Source organism: Poecilia reticulata, linkage group LG16 (assembly GCF_000633615.1).
Source record: "Poecilia reticulata strain Guanapo linkage group LG16, Guppy_female_1.0+MT, whole genome shotgun sequence".
In the NCBI taxonomy this organism is placed as follows: domain Eukaryota; kingdom Metazoa; phylum Chordata; class Actinopteri; order Cyprinodontiformes; family Poeciliidae; genus Poecilia; species Poecilia reticulata.
The window spans coordinates 10,076,729-10,097,483 of NC_024346.1; the positions used below are offsets into that span (position 1 = coordinate 10,076,729).

The 20,755-nt window shown below is 40.4% G+C and overlaps 1 protein-coding gene across 1 annotated transcript in view; it reads right to left on the minus strand.

Moving 5' to 3' along the window:
* Positions 1-17,224, minus strand: part of LOC103477781 (mannosyl-oligosaccharide 1,2-alpha-mannosidase IA) — a 207,523-nt gene extending 190,299 nt beyond the window's left edge. Inside the window, exon 1 of the mRNA XM_008431079.2 lies at positions 15,609-17,224. Coding sequence (XP_008429301.1) covers positions 15,609-16,148 — 540 coding nt within the window. The 5' untranslated portion in view covers positions 16,149-17,224. The remainder of the gene's footprint in view (positions 1-15,608) is intronic.
* Positions 17,225-20,755: the final 3,531 nt, after the last annotated feature.

Consider the following 20,755-nt stretch of genomic DNA (forward strand, 5'->3'; position numbering starts at 1 on the left):
GGGTGGGGGGGGCTACAACCAGAAAGCAGAGACACTCCATAGTTCACACTTGCCATAAATTATTAATTCAAGCACTGAACAAATGAGTTTAGCACACAGGGAGGGGTAGATGAATCGCTCAGCATGCATCCCCCAAGATAACCCCTAAAAACTCACACTTTCCAAGAGGCGACAAGGCAAGAATCCTAGTCATCTCCATGTTAGTTTATGTAGCTCCGAATAACAATAAAACAAATCAGAAATGGCATGAAAAGAATGTTGCGTTGGAGTCGATGTTTAGCAAAAGAAAGAATTTCTTAAATGACACATTTTTCACATTCGCTTGTTAATCCAACTCCAAATGTGATGTTATTCATTTCTTTAGTGCTTGCTGTGAGAATGCGAAAGATCAAGGACTCAGACCCTTCAAAAGTCTGAGGGAAGGTTTCTGCTTTTCTAGCAACTAATTAGTATGCAGAAAGAAAAAAAACACTCCTTTGAAAATCCATCACAGCAAGCATCATTAAAAACATGTCACTAATCTAGGAGGGGATAAATAATGGTTTTACGATCTGTTATTTCTGTAATTTTGCACAATTTTCTATAATTTTACACCTGATGGATAATGTAAAAAGGCACCTAATTGTCAGCAAAGCACCACATCACAGCAGTTATTTAGTTTGGGTTTTAACTAAATGGTAATTATAGTCAGCAACACCCATCATTTTAGAGGCGTTTATGAGATGCAACTGTGAAACAATGACTAATGCTCTTATCTCTGAGGGAACACCTGAGCTTTAATGGAAGCATCTCTTTATGCTGCCATTTCAATCCCATGGCCTCCTTCACTGGGTTTGCTTGATGCAGCTTGTGTCCAACATTGTTTTAGTTTTTTTGTTGTTGTTGTTGTTTTTTTTTTCAAATTTTCTTCTGAGTTTGTTGTCTTATAGCTAGAGCTTTTCTGCTGAGTCAGCATTATTATGTTTGCAGTCTTGGGATGCATCTTGATTGCCCTGCACATGCATGAAAGCAGTACTGTCAAGTAGAGTCAGGCACACAATAGGACAAATATTTCAATCTAAAACCACAGTGGATTTTTTTTTTTTTTTGCATTTCACATCAAACCATCAAAAACATAATGTATTCAAAAAGTACATATTTACATTAAGAATGATTTTTTTTCTAGTTTTTGGAGATAGAGGATTCTGTCCAACAGGAATGATAGAAATTAAATTCAACTAGCTCCTTGCATTTTTTCCATATCTGTACCTTTTTTGTATACATGAATCAGGGTTTTTTTTTAGCTTACGGTGAAATAAAAAACAAACAAAAACAAAATGCAGACCTGTGGAAACAAAAACGGACCATTCATCCATCCATCCTCTTATGCAAAATGAGGATGTGGAGGTTGCAGATACAAAAGGAAATGGCAGTGGGATGCATCAGCTCACTCTGGGGAATCCCAAGGCATTCATTTGGTTATAATGTTATCATCATGGGAAAAGGTTAATATTTACATGTGTAGATATTAAGTCAACACATGCAGACTTAATATCAGTTTAAGCAATAAACTGTTTAAACTGAATTATATTTATATTTTAAAGTTTGAAAAAATATAAATAAGAAAAAACTGGCTTTAAAACTTTTTGTAAAATGCAATTTGAAAATTCATTTTGGACATACTGACATTTAATTCCTGTCAATAGGTAAAAAATTATCACGAGGGGTATTAAAAATGATGATGCCCCTTAAAGTATGCTTAAAATTAAACTTAAGCACATTGAAGGAGGATTCATGTCTTTAAATCTCAGATTTTATCTAGGCAACAACTGAAATCTGAGGTCTAGCCCAATTTAGAGTGTTTCTGTTATGGTCTGTTACTCGCAATTGTGGGCAAGAATGTGGGCAAAAATATGGGCAGGAACGTGGGCGGTTCATAAGCATGCAGGAGGTAGGGTCCTATCTCTATGATGTTAGCAGCTTTATTTATTTATTTTTTTCTTTTAAACATGTGCAACCTTTAGATTTAGGTAATGCAGTAAAGAGATGTAAAGCAACATCCACGCAAGAACTTTATGTAAAAGAAAATTACGAGCAGAATAATATACACATCATGGCAAATTAATATTATGCAATTCTGGAGTTTCACAACAGGTTGACAAAAACTATTACTCAGACGGACGGTCGGCCAGAACTTCACTGTTTCTTGCTTCTTCATTGCGGTCTGGTTCTTACAAGAGACTTGCTGGTTGCAGGGCTGCTAAATCACAGTTACCACGCTGAAAAAGTTGAAGCATGTGTTCCTGCCGCTGCTTATGATTAAACTCATAACTACGCTCCTCCACACTGAGCCGCTTTCACCCCAGCGGTGGTCTAAATGTTGTTGTTTGGAGTTTGTAGTGAAGTAAATCGAGAACCAATCAACGAATGCACTCTGCTGTCAATCAAATATCACGCGCCCAATGCGAGGCTTGGTGCAGCTTGTGCTCCCCCTGAAGTGTGTATGAAAAACGGGGACTGGCCGCCCGCACAGAGTCTGAGAGTGGACATAAATCTGGCTAGAGATGGACTGGGGCAGAACCGGTTAAAGAAAGCGGCTACATGGTCACCTTTTGTAAAGACTTTCTGGGTCTTAAGAGTCCCTGAGCAGTCTGCGTTTCAAGTATCACAGCCAAGCAGTCTGAAAGTCACATGCAGAGACAGACGCACTTGCAAAGCTCTGCTCCAGCCTCCCACTGCTGATTCTGCTGGGTCCGGCTCTCCAACTAATGGTCACAGCAGAATTAATTGCAGGCATCCATCTCATTTTACTTGGAAAATAGAATGGCAACAGCGTCGTCAGCCTTCCACCCACACATGCATGCTTTGTGCTCCATGCCCCCAGAGATAGATCTGTTTTTCATTTACCTTAGCTTAACTTTTTCCATAACCTCTGCGCTCCCTTTCGAAAGAAACTCTGCTCGACTTTTCCAGCAGAAAGTAACCACAGATGCTTTACATTTTATGTACAGACTAAAAGCAGAGCGCTGACAACTGTTACAATAACTTCCAAATCTAAGAGAACGGCTCGTAACATCTGTGGTTGCTTACAGGAAAACTACAGATTTAGTTACAGACAACTATTGGCAAACCATCACAACACCCAAGAAATTCTTCTGAGAAAGAAGGAAAATTTGTTTGAAATAAGACAGCTGTGGTCTCACTGGTTGGGAGTTTATGTTTCAGTGGAAGTAGCACATTGATAAAAGAAGGGTTTACAACATAATTACAGCCAAACTGTCAACATCCTCCACAGCTTAGAGCGCCAAACTTTAACCTGTCTTGTTGCTGCAGTTGGTTATCAAGTCATTCAAAAGAAAGCAGCACCATGTCTATCGGTTCTTATATTTTTGTTCTCATTTCAACCTATTTGTTAACAATTGCAGTCAAATTAGTATGCAAAATGATATCATAGTGCAGTTGTTGCCAAGTTACAAGACAGTACTTTGCTGAGATCTTGGCAAAAATCCATCTTAAAAGGTTGAGCTGTGCAACGTCCTCTTCTCATAATATTCAGTGGAGCTAAAAGAGGTAGTTTCATTAAAATATTACAGCCCAGACAAATGATATACTGTCAGAATAATGGTTCATTTGTCAAATGGAATTAGAAAAACCTTTATCATTATAGTGCAAGCTGCCATGGTAAATTTGCATACAACTCTGGAGTAAATTTGATGTACTGTGTCGACTTGCTTTCAGGTCCTTTATTTGCAGGTAGAAGCCAGATTCCAGCTACTTTAGAGGCCAAGTCTGTTAAAGGTAACATTTAAGGTTTACCTTCCCTCACTCAGCGACGTCTGAGCGAAATGCTCCAAATGACATGTTGAAACCGATTCAAAGATGCATAACAGATGGGTTCAAAGGTTAGAGTAGAAACTTTTGAACTTTTGCATATTTTATTGTGTAACAGCCACACAGATCAACACTAAGAAAGGCATTACTGTGAGGTAGAATTAAGAACACAATTTGTACTACTTCTTTTGTCTTATATGAAAATCTGCATTTGTGTTCAGTTCCCCAGAGTCAATGCTTTGTACAAGAACTGTCTTCTGCCATTAGAGCTGCAAACATTTTGGGGAAAGCTTCTACCAGCTTTTCACAGAGTGAAATTTTGGCGCATGTTTCTAAGCAAAATTACTTCAACTAGAGTCGAAAGAAAAACCTCTCGAAACATACATTTTTGAAGAATGTGACTTTTTACTCTTGTCTCTAACACAAGACATGTGGGGTACCTCAGGGTTCAATCCTGGGACCCCCATTTGACAAAATGTTGTTTATTGCTTGTTTCATAACTAGTAACTGTATGATGTTTTTATGATGCAAAGCACTTTGCCTTGTTGCTGAAATGTGCAATACAAATGAACATGACTTGACTTGATGAAACTGAAAACCTTCCTCAACTTTTAAGTGTTTATTTCTAATTTAATTGTTTTTGGCCTACTCTGCAGGTAAAATAGCTCTTCTGAAGTTTGTAAAAAAAATTTAAACGTGCACCTTGTAGATTTTTGTTATCTTTATTTTAAATCTCAAATATTTTTAGAAAGTATTTAATTTGAGATGGTTTAATTTTGAAAGGGAGCTGCATGATATCAGGAAAATATTTATTTGCTATAATACCGCTGTAAATTGCCATTAAATTATTCATTATAATTTTACCATATTCATACATTTCTTTTTTACCATTACACCTCACTACTACTAAAATAAAACATAAGTTATTGTCCATTCAACAGGCTAAATTTATTACTCTATACAGAGCAGGAGTGCATAACATTTAGCATAGTGCCAAATATTGCATCCAGGGAGTCCTTTACGACTGTACTGTAAATACATATTGACTGTGATTTAATATATGATGCACTTTTATTTAGTGAGTGTATTATTTCCATGCTGTATTTAGGCTTTAGTTAAAACATTTAATTTCTCTTACTGCAACAGTAGCAAAAATCTGCCAAATCATGATTTTGTGCACCATTATGCCACTAGTTGAGAGAGAAGAACCTAAGTAGGTGACATGAATCACTGTCTGTAAATCCCAGACTGACTTCGGCAGGGTATAGGTGTGTTGAAAAACACTTCAGAGACATTTAATGTAAATGCAGATTTGAACAGTTTTCTTCTATGATTTGTGCAAGCTTAACGCATATTTTCTTTGAGGTCAATATCCCTTTTCATATAAAGAATTGCAATGTAATTTCCTTTTAATGTTCTACATTTCAACAGGAAACATGCAAGTTCAGGCAAAAACGGCAACTTCCCTACTCTGGGTCAACACCAGTTGCTGTGCTGACATTATTATTTTTTAATTTTTTTCAGTAATCCACAATTTCCTGCTTAAAGAGGTTTCTAATCTACTTGCATCTTTGAAGAGTTAAAAATGAAAGTAAATAGATCTGAAAACCGGGATGTTTTGTTTGGAAACTGTTTATATGAAGCCAGAGTACAACTCGACATCAGCAGTATTTAGGCTCGTTGGTCTAGACCAACAAACTGTCACTTCTGTTTAACTGAAACCACACATCTGGGGTTCTCCAAAAACCCGTTACACGATACTTCAGAAACTAGCTACACCCATTTCCTGTTACTGAAGATCATTGCCTGCTTCACTGAATGTGAAAAGAAAACTGAAGGGTGTCAACATAAAGGTACCCTGATATTTTTTAGATTTGTATTTTGCTGGAAAACCTTTTCTCAGCAATGACCGGGGTCAGTGGAAGGATGTAAAGAAGATTACATTCAATGTTTTCAGAGGACAATCATTGAGTTTTAAAATGCCAAACTTTCTTCTGGTCAACTTGAGTATCCAAACACTTGTGCGTGTTTATTGAGTAGAAGTTATTGTCTGTGTCAGATTTCACACTGGTCTCCAACAAATATGACAAACAACCTGTCTAGTTCGCTTTCCATTTGATTAATGATCACCAAAGTCCTCGTTTTCACCCCTTAGTTGACCATGGAATCAGTTTCTTTGTTATTCCACCGCCTTGCCGCCAACCCGTGGATGAAAATTGCAATTATCTGGCGAGCCCATCACACAACCTCGGCGGAAACCCGAGAAATCTATATGGCTCCCTAATGAGCACTGAGCACCATTGCTGCCATTTGATTAGGAACCTAATTGCGATAATAATGAACAAATACACCCAGCTCGGGCTAAAACGTTCTTGTAAGCATTCAGCTAATTAATGGCAATTTGCCCGTTGATGCTGATGAAGGAGAAAAATCACTAGGGAGATGCATTTTCTCCAAACCCAMAAAAAAAAAAAAAAAAAAACAACGTACAGTACTGACCATGAAAAAGATCTGATAAGAGTTCCATTCAAAATTACGGCTACAACCTGATCTGAGTAAATGTAAATATTTTAGTCATCTTCCAGGTATCTGCCTAAACTGCAGGTCAAAGATTTGACAGCATTGTTTAGCTCTCTTGAAAGTAGGCCAAGACCGTGTCACAAAACAATAACAACAACGCAGACGGGACAATCTGCGACGACAGCAGCCAGGAAGCTCCCGCTGGCTGTTTGGAGATCCAGAGGAAGGGATGGTTGGTAGTAACATGCCTGCGGCCACACAATACCAACAAGCAGGGAGGATGACAAGACAGAAAACAATGAGTAACACAGACAGTCAGAGACGGTGCTTTCTATGCACAAAACATTACCAGTAGGACTAAACGAAAAACAAGAGGTACTCAGATGGGGACATGGAAGCTCCGTCTGCCCAAATCTGATGTCTTTGCATTACTCTGAACACAGCCAGGCCGTGCTGTTTCTGACCAATTAGGCAGGCATAAAGGCCAGGGGCTGGGACTCAGCTAGCGGCTCCGTTTGTCTGTTGGTTACATCTAGGCCACTCTCTCTTTTCTCCTCTCGTATGTTTGCTGTGCCGCAAAGCCAGAGTGAAGTGAAAGGGTGGGTGGATGTCGGTGGCAGGGTGGTAAAGGGAGTGTTGGATATTTCATTCAGCACCAAGCAAAAGATGTCAAGCAGAGCTTACAGTAAACAAGGCCACGTCTAGACCTTTTATCCCCTCAGTTTTCTACATCAGTAACAAGCAGACACGCCTAACAGGCCATCACACACTCACTAAATCCAGTATGCACAAGACATATAATAGAGGTCCACATGCAAGACTGAGGACAATTACAAAGGTTCAATAATCTTTTCATTTGTTGTTTTGGACAGAGCTGCACCATACAGGTTTTTCCTTGTTAATACAGATTCACCTTTTCTTTTTAGGTCTAACCTGCCAATTCAGTTAGAAAAACTATATTTTCACATAAACAAAAGAGAACATTTGGATTTTGATCTTCTATTTCTAAAGTCTGCTTGATCTCCAGCCCACTCCCGTTGCACCCACTTGCTTAGCAAATAGCAAGCCACTTCTCAAAACAGAACATGTGTTTGTTACATTGGACAGTCTCACATAAAGCCAAAGCAGGGATTATAAAGATTAAGCATCCTGTTTTCTTAGCCTCATCATTAAAATGGTGCAGAAGCAGTTGTAGTTTTTAGTATGGGCAATATGGCTACTAGTGTTCAAAGTAACATTGCTTTACTTTTCCAGACTACAATTTTCATTTTTCTCAATTTCAAATAATCAATAGGTCATGGAATAAAATCTTGAAATACAATTACATTTTCCGAACATTTTTGTTTTCGATGCTTTTCCAGACTTCTTAATTACTTGTTTTAGACTTCTTAATCCTGGTGGTTTCCAATACTTTTAGTTAGTAGCTGTTTTCTCTAAAATCCTTTTCCTTAATTATATTTGTACATTAGATTTAGAGTTAGTCCATCAAAATAACCTTCTTTATGACATGTACGAATTACACACATACTGGATCAGTTTTAGGTTTTAATCAGCAAAAATTTGTAGAAAGAGATTCCATTCTAACTCAACAAGTTTTGTGGACTTTACAATTTGTGGCTTATCTTATTTAGTGTTTGCTTACTATTTAATTAGGCCTGTGTTTTCTTCTCTCTTAATCCATTAGAAACCATCAGTAATGGATTAGAATGAGATGTGATTTGTCCTCTTTAATAAATTGTTGTTTCTTTCATTAAATATTAATACCAAAATACAAGAAACCACATCTCCATCTGCTTCAGATGAAATTATTTACAGTCTACGATATTTGCTGCAAATGTGCTGCAGGTTCTTTGAATGAGGTAGTTGTTTTGATTCCAATGGAGAATGAGGAAATTACAAGAATAAAGCCTAACCCTAAACTTCATCCGACTAAAAAAGTGCATCAAAGAACATCCTGTTGATTGATGCATTTATAGTCCATAAATAATTGGATCTCTTAGCTTTTAAGTTTACTATGGTAATATATGAATACAACGACAAAAGGGGAGGAAAGACCCGGGAAAAGATACTTTAAAGTAGAACCTTTCTCCCATTTATCACAGGACATCAAAGACAGGATTAAGATGTACCCACACACGATGTCCCCATTATGTCAGTATTGCTGGGAACTCTAGATATATGCGTTACAGTGGAACTTATTGCAACATTGCAACAATAAAGGAGTTGATTGTGCAAAAAAAAAAAAAATGTAGAGTGAGGTTAAAATCCTAGAAAAACAAACATTTACTTCCAAAAACAACACAGAGTCAAGACTGAAGCCTGAACTTGGCTCTTCACTTTAAGCACAGGATCAAAATATGACAGAATACAACCTGGGACTTTACCCTTTACTTTCACAGGCAACTGATGCAACACCTGAAGGCTACAGTAAACACTGGCAGAGAGGGCCTGGAAAGTAAACAAATAGCCTATGAAAGTTTGATTTAAGGACCAGGCTGTGCAAACACAGAAGTGCATAGAGCTTCAGTAAAAACCTCTCTGCAGACTTCAACTTCTAGATTGTAGTCTGCGGACTTCAACCTAGGCCATAATTATGACAAAAAAATAAATAAAATCTGCATTTCTCGGTGGTGCTTTAAAACTGCAATGCAACATTTCACTATCATCTTCACAGCAAAACCATTTCAAAATTAAGTCTCACTTTGAGTCAAAACGGTTAAATCCAACACAGGACCTCAGAAAGAACTCATTGTTCTATACTTGGTTTTATAGAAAAAAACTTCTGGTTTGTCCTAATAAATCATCTAAAGACAATAAAAACAACTGTAAAAGAAAACAAAAAAAACACACCAATTCATTCAAAGGGATTCCCTAGAGCTCTAATAGTATTCAATAACCCTTCAATGAATAACCATATGAACTCTTCCCTTTGTACACATATCACTGAGATCACACTGCCACACGCTGTAATAAAACACACCTATATAAAGCAGCCAATGAGTATTCTCTAAGAATTTTAAACAGGCTGTATATGGACACTGATGTATAAATGCCAAAGTTAAACTAGGATGGCCTGCCTGCCTCAACAACTACTTTCCCTGAAGAGAGTTCTGCAAGAATAAAAAAAAAGTAAGATAAAACTATCCTGACTGCAAAAGAATGTCAGTCTTCATTTCACCTGATCATTCTTTTCCTGCAGTGATTGCTTTGGGAGAGGGTTGTTATTCTATACTTTATAAGCAGCGTTCATCATCCCAGAAAAATAATCCCCTCTGCTGTCCTCGAAAGCTTTTTTTTGTTTCTGCCTTCCCTTTACCTCTATCCTGCAGAACACACGTTTCCTGGATGTAGATGTTTTAACCTTTAGGGTCAACTATTTAGAACTTGAAGTCTCTCTGCTTCAACCTAAGTGAGTCAGCACAGTCAGTGTTTTAGCACAAGACTATGGGAAGAATTGGCAATAAGGGAGGATCGTGCCTTGCGACTGTTTTCAAACCCAATAAACACATTTTATATTTATTGGGATTTTTGTGATAGAAAGAACACAAAGTAGTGTATAGTTATTAAGTGGTAGGACAAGAAAGGATTGTTTTCAATATTTACAAATGCAATTCTTTAAGTGTGACATACATTTGCTGTCAACTCCCTTTAGAGCATCATAAATACGAAGGACAGACCAGACTGATCAGGGATAGAGTTGCAGAGAGGCTTAAAACTGGGTTAGGCTGAAAACAATATCCCTGACCTTCAAGCATCTCACAGAGTACTGGCAAATTGATTAATTAAAAATCTAGCAATACTGAAGAATAGATCAAGGAGAGTGTTGACCGCAGAAGCAGCAGAGATGACAGGGGTAACTCTGGAGGAGCTGCAGGGAACAGCTAGTGTGTGAAAATCTGTCAACAGGACAACTATTGGGTTAAAATGTAATGTGCCGTATAATAAAACAGCAATATATTTAGTTAAACAAAGGTTTTCTGATAGAAAAATAAGTTTTCCAATAATTATTATTCCATGTTCAAGGCCCTCAAAGTCATGTCAATGTACATCTAATTTGCTTTTACTTGAATTTGTAGATGCAACTAAGGGACGCTTTTTTTGAAGACTGAAATGCATTCAACGAGGCACATTGCATTTCAAAAGGTTTGTCAACACAAAGACCCAGACAATAACACAAGCTGCAATAAAAAAAAGATTAACCGGGAGTATGACTGTTTATGATCGCATTGTTTTAGAAAAGAAAGGGGGGAAAAAACATAAGGCAGAATACCTACAACATTCCTGTGAATGCTGCTCAAACACAAGTCATCAATTCTATTTTGCTGGACAGACAAGGTCTGCGGCCAAGCCAAGCCAAGCAGCACTGAGCAATAGATGAGACCTGCCTCTGCCATCATTGACTTGCACAATATATCAATATACAGCGGTCCGGGCGGTTCACTATCCTACATAAACAGACCGAAGACGACGACGGGCTTACATTCAAAACCCCAGCAGCTGACATTTGCACAGCATCCACAGAGGAGAGCAAAAGCACAAACGCTCAAGCTCTGCGGGACAACACTAGGAGAGTGTGAGCCTTTTCTTAAGACTTTGTTCATCTTCCGTCTCTTTCTTCTCGCACAGTAGGAAGCATCTCTCTAGCTCAGACAGACAGTTGTTTGGCACACCTGACGGGGAAGGAGAGGAGGCAGCAGGGAAATGAAGGAAGGATGGAGTTCATGTCGCTCCAAGCCAGCTGGGAGGGACCGGCTTAACATGAGCATTTTATTCAGTCAGTCACCCCTCTCTGTTGTCATTACTTCTATAAGTAGATTTAAAGTCCAGCTACAGCATCACCTACTTCTGGGGAGTACTTCCCAGTTTGTGTGTGGTGGTGTCAAGGTGCTTTACAGCTCCAGCTGCTTAATGTCACCAATTAAGATTTCCCAGGAGATCATTTGATCACTTCAAATGATCACATATGTTTCTTCACACATTTCTTTTTTGAAGAAGAAGAACTCTGAAATTAATTGGCAACAATGAAATAAGCATAGCTCCACCATAAACAACTATTTGGCAGTTGAAGTTTTCAAGATTATGGCTGTATCGTCAATAAATCATCATCATCATCATCATCAAAATACCGGTTTGTGCAACATTGATATTGGAAAGGACTGCTTGGAATCCAATGATTGTTGGCTAATGTATTCCAGCTGTTATGAAATTGCATTTTTAAAGCTAATAATATTTAACTTCTTAAGAGTCTCGGCTGGATAGAAGTGACGTTACCCAAACTGTTAAAAGGTCACCGAATGTATGATGCACACATGAGGAAGAAAGAAAATAGCTACGTACTGCAACTGATATTTTCATATTTACCACTGATGCCAACGTAAGATTTCACAATATCGTAGAGCGTAGTTAGAGACAAACATAATGAAATAAATCCGAAATGAATGAGCAGAATTACTTTGTTATAAATTATTTCTTTTACACATAATAATTCACCAGAGTTGTGTAAGAATGTCTTAAATGTATCGGCAAGGAGAGCCAACCAATCATAGGTGTCCACTGAGTGTTAGTTTTACTGTATTTGTATTATATTTAAACCATCACTTGGAAGTTTTCTCTCTATAAAAAGAAAAGTGGGAACAGGGTCAGTTCTAAAAAAAAAATGTTTTAAACTGATATACAGCTCATTATTTTTGGTTTATGTACATACACCCACACAAGTATCCGTCAGTCAGGTGATCACTGTTTTTAGTCTACACAAAAATGCAGCTGCAGCAAACCGTTCTATCTGTAAACCTACAACTCCACATTTATCCCCAAGCTCTTGACCGACTAAGCAAGTGTGAGCACAAAAACAGGACAAAGGAGCCCTGAAGACTTATTGCTCCACTGTAGGAGGCTGTGCCAGGAGAAACTGCAGAGGGTCTGTCCTCTCACTGCAGATCTCAGCTGTCAGCTCCATCTCCTCCTCCGTGTTACCTTCTCCCCTTTCATATGCATCGCCTGTTTGAAGCCATGGTATAGAGTACGCTCCAATTTCCTCAAGCAAAGGCCTCATTCGACTGCGTCGGCATATCTCTGTCAAGCAGTCAGTGGACGAAGAGAGGAGTAAATCGCCGGCTTTACAGATACGGCTTTTAGATGCACATTACCCTTTTGATGTGTGCAATGTTGTGAAGACCAGCAGAGGAGAGAGATAGGGAGGCTTCACTCTGAATATGCTCCAGCCCTCCAAGCCACTGAGCTCTCGACAGTCTCAGACGGCCTCTTTACTCCAGTTTTTCCCTCTCCTTCATCTCTGCATTTTGCATTTTCTTCAGTACTCAAAGTTTTAGCTTAAAGGACACCCGAAACAAAATATGCATGCCACCCTCCTGTTGCTCTCGGCGTGCATGTTTGTGGTTAGATTCCTGCTGCCCAGCTCCTTATACCACAGCTACTCGGGCAGCAGTGCAGGCAACACAGTGAGAAAATGAAAAATAAAAAAAATAAAAAAACATCATCACAGAATTACAAAAAGGGGTTTGTATGAAAATGACTCCCGTCTTTATCCTGCTGGGGACTTTTGGATGAGAATTACTTTAGCAGGCAGTTGTTGGAATAGGTACACAGCACCTTGGCAACTTTGGGAGTATTGGCCGGTATCCTGAGGGCTGGCTTTTAACATTAGTGATGTGTGATCACGCGGTCATTGTCCCTCGTTTCACCCCATCTTGGCAGTGGATGCACACACAGAGGGAGAATGTGGGGAGTCTGCTTTCTTGTTGCTGGCAGTTTGGAGAAACGATGCCCATTCACAGTTTTGGAATTGAAGCCTTCAGTGGGCCGGAGCAGCCCCTTTCTGTTGGCTTGCAGTGGGGGGTAACATTCTCTCTAACATTCCACTAAAGTGAGGAAAAAAAGGCATTTGCAGTGATGGGTTGGCTGAAGACAATATAAACTGGTACAACAATAAAATATTTATAGCGTCTGTATGATAGCTTAGGCTTCACAGAGTGTACGCCGCTGTGCACCAACGGCTCTCTCTTTTTGAAAGGCTGCTTCCAAGGAGTCAAGAATTTTTTGTGATCTCCTAATGTGATTTTAATCAGCAATTCTCCTGACATTGAGGGTCTTTCAGCATTTTCCTTTGAGCTTTAGCAGTTTTAACTCATTTTCTGCACAGTCCTTTTTATCTGACCTAGAGAGCATAAGGTGCAAAGTGAATCATACAGGTTTTATACAGTATTTAAAAATCATGTCTATAAGAGACTGATCTTTAAAAATTAGGTAAAGATCTCACCCAGAATCCAAGAGATATATCAACCTATAATAGATCATCTATGCAAGTTTCAGCTAAATGTACTTTATCGGTTATTGTCTTGGGAAAAAAAACTAGATAGAGCTAAAACTGTGCCAATTCCGGTCATAATTAGACTCAATGCATTTCCATATCACGCTGTTCATAAAATATTTTTGAAGTTAAGTCTGTAATCAGGAATTAACTGTGTCATTGTGATGAACGTCTTGTGAAAGAACTAAGCATTTTTTCAATGCTGCATAGCAACACTGGTTCATCCTGTGACTTTTGAAGTCTCCTTTATTGGTGCAAAAAAAAAAAAAAAAACATTATCCTGGAAACGGGAAGGCCGGACACTGAAAGGGCAGCAAAAGTCAAAATGAAAACTTTAAAAGAGCTCTAAAGAGCCTGAAGAAATACTGCCATAAACTACTTTAAAAGTGATAAAATATTGCCACATTGCAGCAAAATACACAAAACTAAGGGCATTGCTCCAAACTTTTACAAAGTAATGTAAATCAGAACTGCTGAAACAGGAACAGAAAAAGGTTGTTTGTACTGGTTCAGTTATTTTTATTTTTTTTACTACAACTGCAGACCTGGACAAAGTTAAAGTTTACAATGTGTCAGCAAGTGCTGGCAGCATGAATGTAAGCCTCCAGGAAAACAGAAGCTGGCTGCAGCACAGTCGACAAACTGGAGAGGGTGGAGAGAAAAAAAAACAGCAGAAAACCACATATGGTTTCTGTGTGCCTGCTCTAGTTTTGGAAACAACTAACATTGTGCATCAGTATTTAGATGACAGGATGGTGGGCTCTAACTACTCCCTTGTGCAGCACTTAGCTGCACAGATCAGCCAATCTGATATCTACTTGAAAGAGCATCAGCGAGGGAAGTTATGAGTCAGTGAAGCTCAGGGCACCAGGGCCAAATAACCCTTTGTCCTCTGACGCCTCCATCACCATGTAGCACATCACCTCTAGGCACGAGAGAATGTGAGCAGCGTGAGAGGGTGACACCAAGCTGAAAAAGAGAGTGACAACAGGACTTATCCGTGTCACATGCCAAAGCTGAAACCCATCTGTGAGTATTCGCCAGCCACTAGCCTCCATCGCACTCCTCCTCCCCATCTATGCCTCCCGCTCCCTCCACCTCCTCTCGCTGCCATGAGTTGCCTTGAGTGGGTACAGATGTGTGATCTACAGACGCTCCCACTCCGGAGCCCTTATGGGTGCCACAGGGCTCAACAAAAGGCTGACTTAAAAGAGCTTCAAGCCAGAGAGTCACTGCAAACAGTCACATCATTTCGAAGCGATTGCATGAGGGAGATGGAGGTGTTACAGCACACCGCAGGATTGACGTTACGGAGCATGATTTTAATGAAAACTACAACGAACACCATATAGCTCTGATAAGAGATGAAATTAAAAGATTAATTATTCTCCTGTTGCAGAATTCCTGGTCTAATTAAATTTTTGAGAAATTTTAGTCACTAAAATATTTTTGTTTTCGTCAGGAGCAAACTGACAGAAATGTATCTGAAACCAAAAAAATAAAAAATAAAAAAATCAGCTCTGGGTAATTTCAGGACAGTGATATGACGGAGGGAATTATTTAGTCTGTTTGACAGCAGCTCAGCTGAGAACTGTCCCATAGTTTCTATAATGAGACTGTCAGATAAATCATATTCCGCACTGGAAAAGCATTTTCCTCGGTTTGTGTCTTCACGCGTTAGGGGAAGGCAGACAGCTGTATGTCTGGTGCATGCTCTGAGAATTTAGTATATTTTGAAAGCGTGCATAACGCCAACTAAAAATACAGAACAAACATCACCACAAGAAAAACTCCCTTCAGGCTATTTTGGCAGACCTGTATCAGATCGCTTGATCAATGCCAACTCCAAATATCACTTCCTGTTTAACGTTATACCATCAGATCTTCGCAGAACAAAGCACGAGGACTATCTTTAACTTTTAGATCCACCCTCCACCCCTCCTCTCCTCACCTCTTTCACTTTCTCCCGGCGGTCGTTGGTCTTGGGGTCTGCCGTACTCCCGCTGTCTCGTCCCAGCGCAGGTTTGAGCAGGCATCCTTGGAACTTCTTGAAATTAAAAGTATCCGAGTTGGCATCAATGTGAGCGTCGGAGACTCTCTCCATCAAGGAATCCGCTTTGGACCGGGACACGGTCAGGTCCTCCTGAGCTTTGCCCCCTGCCAGCCGCTCCTCAGTGGCTTCGTTGGAGACAGAGGGCTTACGGCTCTTCGTCTCTCCTTTGCCCGGGGTCATGTCCCTCGTATGCTCCGGCTCCTTGGGTCTTTTGAGGTGCTCCCTGACATCGTTCTCTGACCCGGAGCCGACGGTGACCGGCTGGACTTCTGTCTTGGACAGAAAAATGCGTTTTAGTCGGACGGAGTCCGGCAAAAAGAACAGGGCTCCGAAGCACAGTGTTACCAAACCCGAGAGGAAGAGTAAAAAGACGAACTTCTGGGACAGGCGCAGGCCCATGCCCGATGCAGAAACACCGGGCAACTTTCGAAAAACCATTGAAAGTTTCCTTTGGGCTCACGCTGCGTTTACAGTAGACCACACGGTGCTTTGGTAGCAGCGCCTCTGCTGCCTTCAAGCTGGTGTAAAGACTAAATATGCTGGACTCCAAACACACCCCCAGTGGTTTTATCTCACTATCGATTGGATTTGCATACGCGAATGTTAGACGTGACTCCACCTACAGTTAGTTTTTACATAAATTAGCAACTCTGGATCGTATCAGTGACAAGAGAGAGCAGGATGTGGGTTTATATTGCAAATCATAATAAAAAAAACAACACAGAGCTTTAGGACTGGCTGCGTTTATAAACACTACAAGCCATATAAACGAAAGCAACCGGCTCCAGGAATAAATGCACTACTAAATGTGAGCATTTAACGACTGTTAGGCCTTTGAACAAAGTTGTGGCTCGGTGCGTTATTCCACGCCGTTCAGATCGTTACAGCGCATTGCCCTGCGGTGCGAGGCGAACATCACAGCATCTTTCCCCGATCTCCGTTTCAGCAGACCCACGCTTCTGCATTACCAGCTCACAATATCACGTTGTTTCAGAATAGATTACGCGCCGCTTTGTTCGCCTCAATCCCCAATCAGCTGGTGGACGGAAACGCGTGTATAAGCATGTCTCCGTATCTGTCAATTGCGCTCCTCCGGCAGCCTCCGGTTTCTCCGCTCTACTCCGCTGCCGTCGTCAACACGCCGGGCGAAACAAATCCCTGGCAGGCGTGAAAGAAGGCGGGTTTTGTCCCATGTGAAGTTATCCCGAGTCTCGATCCAAATCCCTATGAGAAACAAATCCACCATCCAGTGTGCCAGTTTCCAACAAAAGGCAGAGAGGGGAAGAGAGAGAGAGAGAGAGAGAGAGAGAGAGCTTCTGCCACCGCTGCTGCTGCTGCTGCTGCCGCGTCGTCGCTCCGCGGTGCCCGCCGCCTGCCGTGCTTAGCTCCGCTCCGCTCCCTGCGCTGCGCACCGTCGCTGTGCCGCGGACGTCCGCTTGCGTCGAAATTTGAGAGGAGAGGGCTGGAAATGTAACATATAGTGCGGGCAGGGTGAAGAAGAGGGAAAATAAGGAGGAGGAGGGGGGTGGGGGGGATGAAATGGTCCGCTGCGCGACAATCCAGTGGGCTGGTCTGATTTCTTGATGGAAATTCACAGCGGCTTATCACAACACGGTTAATCCGTTTGATGAAAATGAGAGAGGTCTGAATGGCTCTGCGTGCTGGGATGACATCTACACTACTGAGGAAAAAACAAGCCTGATTAATCCTGGAAAAGCTGAAGAGGAGATGTCTGCAACTGCTGCAGATGTCTGCCTCATCAGCAAGGCAGCACGATAAAAACAAATAAATAACCGATGATGTTTTAATTAGCTGCGGGTCAATTCGCCCCTTTGGTAAATCATAGCCTCATTTCGTACCCACGCGTTGCCATTTCGACTCTTCAATAACCTGCCTACCATCTTCTAGCTGTATTTTACAACTGCATAAAAATGTTCACAAATGATGGAGATAGTCATAAATATATATGGATATGATTTAAAATGTCTTCCCAAAAATACAATCTTCCCAAAAAATATAGCAGTATGTAACGGTAATTTCAAAAGTCTAATTAATTCAGATTCAGCACGTAGGCTGATAGTTCTGTTTGTTCGTGTAAATTTTAAGAAATGTGGCTTCAGCTAACAAAAACCCAACAATCTGTTGCTCAGAAAAAAGCAACAGGAAAAATAGTTATCAGTCCAGAAAGCAATTTTATGGCCTTTAGAATTAGAAGGAAGACTGCTGACTTGACAGCTCGTTGATCATAGAAAGTTAAGTGGAAAGAAAAGATGTGGTAGAAAAAGCAAATATAACTTTATCAGCCCAGGTTAAGTCAGTGCTTAAAAAGGCACCACATGCAGAACATGGGCTGCACTCCTGGTGTTGAATCAGAAACGTCAATAGCATCTGGCTAAGGAATTAATGGGACTGGACTGTTGTTCAGTGGTCCAAAGTAATCTTATCTATCCATTATTTATAGCCACTTACCCTAGAGTTGGGAGATGGTGCCTGTCTCCTGCAGTCATTGGGCGAGAAAGGGGGTACACGCTGGAGAGGTCCCCAATACATCACAGGAAGACAATACTGTGCACTGACTAAGGATAAGAATAATGTAAAGTAAGCAGTTATGGTAAATGGTGAATGGCCTGTATTTATGTAGTCCAGAGAACCACAAAGCGCTTCACACTACATTTACCCATTCACACACACGGTGGCAAATTACTAGATTGTAGCCACAGTTACTCCAGGGCAGTTTGACAGAGGCAGGGCAGTGACGCACCAGCGCCAGTAGGCAAGGCAGGTCAAGTGTCTTCCCCACAGATTTAAGTGACAATCCCCTGGTTACAAGCCGAATCCCTTCTTTCTGAATCACTGTCACCACTTTACTACTCTAACAGTCATGTTTTTGAAAGCCAGAGGACCACCCATGTACAGTATAACATTCAAACAGCCTCTTATCTAGAGGGAGTCTAGATAAGAAACTGTGCAACCCCACTCTTTTCAGGTGATTCTTCCTCGTTTCATCTGGAAATCAAGGTCTCAAAGTCTGGAGGAGGACTGGAGTGACAGAACCCAAGTTTCTTCGGGTTGAGTGGGAAGTTCTCAAAATCAGTGTAGATTTTGGGAGCCATGCAATCTGCCGATGTTGGTTCAATGTGTTTCAGCAAATTCAAAGTCAGTGCAGCTATTTACCAGGAAATTTGAGATCACTTCATTCCTCCCTTTACTGACAAGCTCAACAGTGATGCTTTCCAGCAGGAATTTACACCTGCCAACACTTTCGGAAGTACCATGACCTGGTTTAATGATCATGGTATCATGCTGCCTGATTTGTAAGCTGGGTATTGTTGAGCGAACAAAATAGAGAAGCTGAAGGCACTATCAAGGTGATCAGGGCCTCCCTAATACCTCAGCACTGTTGCAGGCTTATCATCTCCATTCCTCTTTGCATTGTTGCAGCAATTCATGTAAAATGAACCAAAACCAAGTATTGTGCACATATGCTGTGCAAGAAAATTGGAATATACAGTGTACATGATAGAATTCTTACTTGAGTGCAATCTTTGGCTTCTCTAGCCACCTCTGAAAAGCAGCCCTAACAGAACCAAACTGACTGAGTGACATCCTGCTGGTAGATATTTGTATAACCATATTTTTTCTTGCAGTATATTACGGGTAGAATATGGGGAACTAACACTCTGTGGTCATAGAGATTTCAAGGAAAATAATAGGAAATGACAGTCCTACGTTGTCAGTAGGAAGCATTCAATCCCAACAGCCATTACCCAGAGCATGTAGAGGGCGAAATACAATTTATTACATTTTCAAACCCAAACGAGTCTGGAATACTGCAAGAAATGGATCAAGGCCTGCAGCCGACCTCATGTCCAGCAGAATAAAACTGTGATCGACAAATTGCCCCATGTTCGTCTGCACAAAGGTAACTGGTAGTAAACATCGCATTTGTTTGTTGGACAACTAAAAAAATCAATAAGTGAAGGTGGTTATGCTTGATTTTATGTGTTTAAACGCCATGGTAGCTCTATGGCAGCATGGAAACACCTGCTGCAGTAACTGTGGTACTTACATTTAAGCACCTTTTTGATACTGTTTATTTTTAAGAATTTTCCAAAAAGGCAGATTTTCACAATTCTCACCTGTTTGCACATGCAACATGTGTCCCGACACAGCTTTCACACTCACATCCAATGAGACTTTGTGCCCCTCATTCTTTCTCTGGATGCTAAAGACTTGGGTTTCAACATTGTCTGCTGCAAATAACCATACAGAGCTGTTGTAGCACTCTGAGAATTTTCTTGCCCGTCATCTTTTCCTCCATGTTGGTTGATAAGGCAAAAAAGACTCAAAAAATGTCCGGTATTGCACTGAGCTCCACTACCCCTGCCAATATAACACTAATTTCATTATGTATGTCGAGTTTGTTCTACTTCCGCATGGGGGCGGAGCCGGTGTCACGTCAAGGGGAGACATGTCCACCTTCCAGTCCGGTAGGTGGCGTAAATGTATCTTAGGTTTGTTTACCATTGGCCAATAATATATAAAAGAAGAAGAACTTGACGCATGTTTGGGAAACACAGTGGATATTTACTGATTAAGGAACGCATACAAAATGTAAAAAATAGAATTTAATGGATGTAAAGTAATGTTGCTACACACTCATGTAGTAGGTGTACCTTAAAGTTGCTTGCGATCCGCCATATTAGAAAAGAAGAAAAGGAAGACGCATGCTTGGTAGTCACACACAATCGATCAAAACTGCACAAGTTATACAGTTAAAGACCATTATTTTTTCATATTTTCGTCTGAAATCGTTTTTTTTTAAGCCCATTGTTACTTTTATTTTGAAAAACTCAAACTGCGTAGCTGTTTCGGCCTCTGATTAAAATCCTGCTATCAGTGCGTCAGTTTGAGCAGCGACGAAAACAACATCCCAGTCATGTGATGAAACACTTACCTGGAATATCAAGACGTTTTCCAAATAATAAAAATAACCTTTGTCTCAATAAAACAATGTTAGAGCACGAAGAAAGCGAAAAGTCCAA